Genomic DNA, 6,788 nt, shown 5'->3' with positions numbered 1-6,788 from the left:
ACATATTGATTATTATTTTGTCTTTTTCTCCTATTTAATAATAAATTTTCACATTTTTTCTAATCATTATTATAATCAATTTTTTAATAATAAATTCATCAACTCCACTCCATTCTTCTATCAATTCAATAACATAATCATTTCTTTTTTTTTTATCTTTTTCTCGTTTTTAATAATAAATTTTCACATATATTTTTTCTTAACCATCATTACAACCCCACTTAAATATATATTAATATTTGGAATGGAGTGAAGTTAAACTCCACCCATTACCAAACGCCAGAAGAATCATTCTCTTGATAGAAGAAATTCTTTTTGAGTCAAATATACTCCCCTCCCTTAATGTTTTGCTTAATTAACTTCATCCCACTCTTAACCAAAATATACGCTTCACCCCCTTGACTTTGTTGACTTAATAAGAAAATTTTCTTTTGATCCTCAACTATTAACTACTTTTCACTTTCATCCTAATTCTTTTTTCTTTTATTCTTATCCTCAACGTGACCATTCCTCTCCCACTCATTATTATATTGCCAAAGTAGTTACCATCCCTCTCCTACTCCTTATTGATGTTTCTTTTTATATTTATTTATTATTTTTTTAGAATTATTTTATTTATTCATGAAAGATTACATGGTCGAAAATTTATATATGAAATTTGTATTCCATTTTAAATGCCGCCAACACTCCAATGAAGTACAATGTTGGGTGATGGTATGGTCGCCAACAAGGTCTACATTGCAAATATTGAAATTACAGCCCGTTTGATTTCGCAATCTGATTTTAAGATTTTAACTCTAACTTAACTCTACTTACTACACAATAAAAGTCAACAACACGATTATTACTTTTTCATTTTCTTCAATTTTTAATCATTCAATTTAATTTTTAATAATTAATTCTCTCAATTGTTCATTACTTTTTCCACAATTCAACAATACAATCATTACTTTTTTTCAATTATTCATTACTTTTTCACACTTTTTCTCATAATTCAATATCACAATCATTACAAACCAATTAAAATCAAAATTCAACTCAACTCAACTCTAAAACCAAACATTAGAATTCCTAATTTAAGATATCGACGTTATGAGTGGAGTCTTGTCAAGTGCAAATAACCCCATGATCTCTAATGGATTACCTACAAGCGTTCTTTTTCTTTCCTTATTTTCTTAATTTTTAAAATTAAATTGCATCCGAAAAAGATTTAAATGTCAATAGATTTGAGAGTGATTTAAATAGCAAGACCACACATGGACTATCCATGTATTATAGAACGAACTGAAAAGTAAACTAAAGATTGAGGACCAAAAGAATTTTCATAAGTCAACATGGTCAATAGGTGGAGTATCAATTTTTTTTAATAATAGGGCGGAGTGTTAAATTTGGCTAAAAATGGGGTGGTGTGTCACAACACAAAATCTGCGTGGAGAGTGTATTTTACCTTTTTTTGTAAGGAGCCCATTGTTCTGTTACAAAGGAGGTATGTGAGCCTAATAAAATGAAATAGAAATCTTAACAGCTAATAAAGGGGCGCGAGTTCTTTCACTAGTATCGAATTTAGAACTTCTTGGTTAACAGGCGAGGGCGTGTGTTACCGTGCTATACCCTCCTAGTTACAAGGGACACAGGTAGTCCCATTTCGATAAGAGTGGATTGATACTCATAGCATAAGGCATTATACCCGAAAAGGGGCAAAGCACTGTTTTGATGCAGGTCACGAGAGCAGTACAAAAAAATCCTAGATTTTCGAATTAAGAGAGATATCGTGAAAGGTTTTTTAAAATTTATTAAGAGATTCTTTTGGTATTATTTTTAATTTTTATTCGTGACTCAGGAAGATTTTTATTTCTTTTCAAAAATATATTTAATATTTAGGAGAATTAAAAAGTTTAATTTTTTGCGTGTCAATATATTAGATAAGTATGATCATAATTTCATTGATGATTTGATCGAGTAGTCGAAGAGACAACCATAAGTAAAGGATTACCACGAAAAAGATGAGACTTCCACATTACGGGACACTTGTCCGCGTTAATAATTAAGAGGAACATCGGATCATTATTTTGAGGCAGTAGTACATAAACTGAAAATGATAAATATTGGCATATTAATCATATTCAAGGGTATACTTCGATCAAAGACCGTAGACCTAACATAGGAGTTATCTTATAGTCACGAAAACCTGCTTCGACAAAAAGTTTAGCCCATTCTCTTTCGGTCCGCTCTTTTGCATTATACAAAACAATCATCAGCATGTCGAGGAAGAGCTGTGTCTCAACCGACTCTGCATCTTCTTTACAGTATCCCAACACGATATCGACAATAATCAACTTGCGTCCCTTGCCTTCCCTTAGTCCGTCTTTGCACCGTTTCAGTATCTTCAAGCTTTCCTCGTCGCTCCAGTCATGGATTATCCACTGCTATAAGGGAATGTACTTTTCCCGTTAATCGGCAATTATGTATATCTGCATGGTTTGATCTCCTAGAATTCAATCCCCCATAATATCGTACCAATATATGTATGTTTGTGTTCAAAACCTTTATTGGCCGATGAAGTTACTGGATTATCGATATACGAGATTATTTAATCATAAATTACCTATCGAGAAGAACTGATATTATATCGGAAACTTGCCTTCAGAAGATACGCGTCTGCTGGTGGAATTTCCTTGAACATGTTCCCTGCAACGTACTTCACGTTCTTGGTCCCTTTCAAGCCTGCCACCACGTGCGGGAGATCAAACACCGTGCACTCTAAATCCGGGAACTCCGCCGCGATCGCTTTAGCCATCGTCCCAGTTCCACCCCCAACGTCCACCAGTGACCTCAGCCCCTCGAACGCCCTCTTGCAATCCGATCCTAACACCTCGGTCGCTACCAACCTGGCATCGCTTGCCATTGCATTGTTGAAGCGCAAGTTCTGCTCTGGCTCATTGCCCATGTGCTCCCATATGAGCGATCCATGCTCCGTGCTGAATGGAGTAGGGTCATCGTTCAGAAACCAGGCGCCCAGGCAGTGCCATGGGTCCGTCAGTGTGGGGTCCAGCATCGCGAGTGCGAAGGGCCTTGTGCTCAAAGGGTTGTCCTTGAGGAGGAGGGAGGAGACATTGTTTAGGGCATACCCTACCTCTTCTCGGTCATCCTCGGCAACTACTCGGAGGCTTGTCTGTTCGAAGAAGCCCGAGTGGACAAGGATGCGCATGAGGTGGAAGATGCAATGAGCCTTGCCAGAGTGGACCGAAAGTGCCGAGACAAGCTCGCCGATGGTCATGGGGCCACCGTGGTTATGGATGATGTCGGGTATGCCCAATTGGAGGGCACATTTCAAGGACATGGAGTTGATGAAACTGAATATGTGATTCCATATGTGGGCTTGGGCATGCGTAAGTGAGCCTCTTGCATTACCCCCCATTGTCTTGCTCATGCCCGAATCCTCCATTTGGTATGTGCTCACTGGACTCGACTTGTATTTGGTGTGTATGTGTATTGTAAATGATACGTCTCAATCCTGCGAATTATATAGAAACCTATGGTTGACTGTTTGATGCGTGCTGGAATAATAGTGACTCCAACTAACTCTCTTCTCTAATTTGTAATATAAATTAAATGCGAATTTCTTAAGTTGAGAAATAAAATAAATCATATGATAAGTTCATATTAGAGAACCAATAGGACACCAGCTTGAAATTGGGGCATGGAAAATTATATGTGCTGCCATCTCTTTTTTATATTTCTTTTTCGGTTACTAGGGAGGTCCACATAGACTAATACAATGAAATATTCTAATATCCTAATAAAGAACATGGGTAGTTTCACAACGACTGTCGAATCTGAAATATCTTGATTATCAGCCGAAAGTATGTGTTGCTGCTCTACAGTCTCTTTGATTCTTGGTGCTTCTTGAAAAGAAATTATTAGCCTTTACCTATTGAAAAATAAAATAAAATAATATTATAAATGGTAATAAGTATAGTATAAGATATGGTAAGATGAGTACACGTTATTGTTTGAGGAAATAATTTGAATTTTGCTAATTTTAGCGGGGCAGCATAAAACACGTGAATATTGATTATATACCGAAAGTAACATTCCATGGAGTCCTGGCCCGATAATTTATCAATATAAATAGACTGCAATTATGGGGTCAGCTGACCTAATTGATTCCTAGAAAAGCCATAAAAAGGATGAACACGTGGAAGACACTTTCTTCATTTTACTCACTTTTCTTAATGCTCTAATTAATTGTGGTTCTCTTATGTCGAATAAAGATTTATATTACTCGAAAGGTCCATTTAATTGGGACATTCAGGGAGACGGGACTATCTACCAAGGATCAAAATTCAAATAACCCCACTTTTTATTTTGAGTCGTGTTGGGAAAAGTCAATTGGGAAAAGTTAATCCCACATCGAAAGTATAAAAGAATATAGAATGGTTTATATGGAATTGGACATCACAATTTGATAGCTCGAGCTTTTGAATTGAAATTGAGCTCAAGTTCATGTAAGTTTGGTAGAATTTAAGATGGTATCAAAGCTCATGGTAATGATCCTAGGGGCGCGGGAGCACACATACTATGCCAGTGAAGTTCAAGTTCGGAAGTGAAAGCCTCCCTCATAGTAGTTGACACCCCCCTCCCCCTCAGAAGGGAGGAGAGACTAGTTCGAGGTAAATTGTTGAGTGCGGATGGTTAAGGTTAACGTGTCACGTGTAAGCAAAGAGTGAGAAAGACAACACGGTGTGACATGAGAACGGATGTTGAGAGTATAAAAGTCAATTGGAAAAAATTAATCCCACATTAAAATTATAAAAGAAAATATAATGGTTTGCATAGGATTAGGTCTTATATTTCAGTTGAAATTGAGTCCAAACTCATATAAGTTCGGTGAAATTTAAGAAGTTGCACCGAAATGAAGAGAAAAAATAACCATTAATTGTTCTCCATGGGTCGGAATCCAATTAAGGCATCCTATATAAAATTTATAGACCGGCCTTGATGATGCGCCAACATATATATGTATATGTAACTATGTATATATATAAAGGACATCCAACTATTTTGTGGTGAAAGAAAGAGAGAGGGCGATGGTGAGCGTGGGCGGCGCGACCACCTCCGTGATCAAGGTTGTTGCCCCTATAATGACAGCTTGTTAGAGTCATTAAGCTAGAGCCATACATTTGTGCGTCCCATCCGTTGCTTTCCATTATATGGTAGATTTATGGACTAGAAGAGGATAGAGGTAATAAAAGATCGGAGAAGGGCAAGTAAGAAAACCATGTAGTGATGTAAATATTACGTCTTGATGTTTATGCCTTGATCTGAATGTACTTAGTTAAGCCGGGTCAGGAAACACCATAGAGCGAAACTCGAGGTTATCGGGCTTGGGTAGAAGTGAGATGATAGGGATACAAAGTGTGTAGGCTAATTACTTATGATCTTAGGCTAATCTCATTAAAATCAGAAAATCACATAAAGTCTTGAAGTCACATTTTCACGTGACGCTTAGTTCGCTGGATAGAATTAAGAGAGAATATAATTGAAAAGATGAGGGAATTTGAATGATTAGAATTGAAATTCTAATTCAAGACCTATGGTTGGTCGGTTCTCGGAATTAATACAAAATGGAATCAAAATAATTATAGGAGACTGGAATGCCCTCCCTTCCAAAAATCAAAATATGAAATTAAAGAAATTATTCTTTTAACAAATTGCCACCGTTCGTTTTCTTTGTCATTGAAGAAGATGAACAATACTGCAACTCAATCTTAGCCCCCGATGATTCCATGGCTCCGGAGCAACGAGGCTTACGAGCACCAAGGGTGTGTTCTCCCTACCCTCGTGAACCCATTCGAAGAGTCCGAGCCGTTGATCTGGCGAACCCAGCTGTATTGAGAGAGGGAACATCGACGGGCAGCTGAGGCAGGGTGAACATCGCGAACCCATCCGAAAAGTCCGAGCCATCCATCTTTTTCTCGTATTTAAATTTATGAGCTTTCATTTTTAACAAAAAGAAAAATAACATACTTATAAAAGATTAATAATACTTAAATAATTTGCACCGAAAAATAATAATAATAATAATAATAATAATACTTAAATAATTAATGTCCATTTATTTTATTTATTTATTGAGTCAAGTGTGGTTTTAGTCCTGAAAGATCCCATAGCCTTGGGTTTGGTCTCTCAAAAATTTTTGTCATTGTTTTCATCCCTCAATCTCCATTCCGTCTGATATTTTAGTCATGCCGTCATCTTCCGCATACTATCTGTAACGAAAATCTCACGTGCCAGATGAGTTGGACCTAAATCCATTAACCACCCACCTAAATTGCCAAAAATGGCGCCGTTCTCTTCCTCAATGCATACCCCGCCCTAACACCAAACAAGTTCAACCATTCCCGCCAAAATCACACAAAGACGTTGTAATCTACTGTCAGAGAGTTAGCAGAAATCTTAGCTTATGTTAAAGAGAGAGTTCTCCCGCTTCCTAATGAACAGAGCAAAGTTGGTAAATCTAGTTTGGCTCCTTTGTTAGGTCTGAGCTAGTATGAAGAGTTTCTTTTTGATATTCCTGGACGAGTATTGTAATTGTAAATACCAGTTTTGATGATTGAAATGAAGAAATTGTCGAAAATATTAATCCTAGATAGAAAATATGTATCCAAATTCATTGGTTTATATAAAATTTGGGTACCATCACTTATCATCTTGATCTTTTAAGTGAATATGGGCCCGAGCCCATATAAGCTCAATGGAAAGTTAATATGGTATCAAAGCTCAGG

General features: G+C 36.8%; 1 protein-coding gene across 2 annotated transcripts; it reads right to left on the bottom strand.

The window, feature by feature from the left end:
* Positions 1-1,989: 1,989 nt before the first annotated feature.
* LOC116202807 (trans-resveratrol di-O-methyltransferase-like) lies at positions 1,990-3,503 on the bottom strand. 2 transcript variants are annotated; one of them, XM_031534421.1, is made up of 2 exons: positions 2,642-3,503; positions 1,990-2,423 (listed from the first exon to the last, which is right to left on the bottom strand). In XM_031534421.1, the coding sequence occupies exons 1-2, from the start codon at positions 3,443-3,445 to the stop codon at positions 2,124-2,126; spliced, it is 1,104 nt and encodes a 367-aa protein (XP_031390281.1). In that variant the 5' UTR covers positions 3,446-3,503; the 3' UTR covers positions 1,990-2,123. The 2 variants fall into 2 exon arrangements, with proteins under 2 accessions (XP_031390281.1, XP_031390282.1); XM_031534422.1 differs by having other exon boundaries at positions 2,038-2,471.
* Between the last annotated feature and the right edge of the window lie 3,285 nt (positions 3,504-6,788).

This window comes from Punica granatum, chromosome 4 (assembly GCF_007655135.1).
Source record: "Punica granatum isolate Tunisia-2019 chromosome 4, ASM765513v2, whole genome shotgun sequence".
Lineage (NCBI taxonomy): Eukaryota > Viridiplantae > Streptophyta > Magnoliopsida > Myrtales > Lythraceae > Punica > Punica granatum.
Note: the sequence above shows the minus strand (reverse complement) of the source record. Positions and strands in the feature narration are given on the sequence as shown.

Bases quoted from the DNA above. Each gene is read 5' to 3' on its own strand.
- LOC116202807 (XM_031534421.1), bottom strand. From the start codon at position 3,445: ATGGAGGATTCGGGCATGAGCAAGACAATGGGGGGTAATGCAAGAGGC. The intron at 2,424-2,641 runs GCAAGTTTCCGA...CCCTTATAGCAG, and splicing joins CAGACGCGTATCTTCTGAAG to TGGATAATCCATGACTGGAG.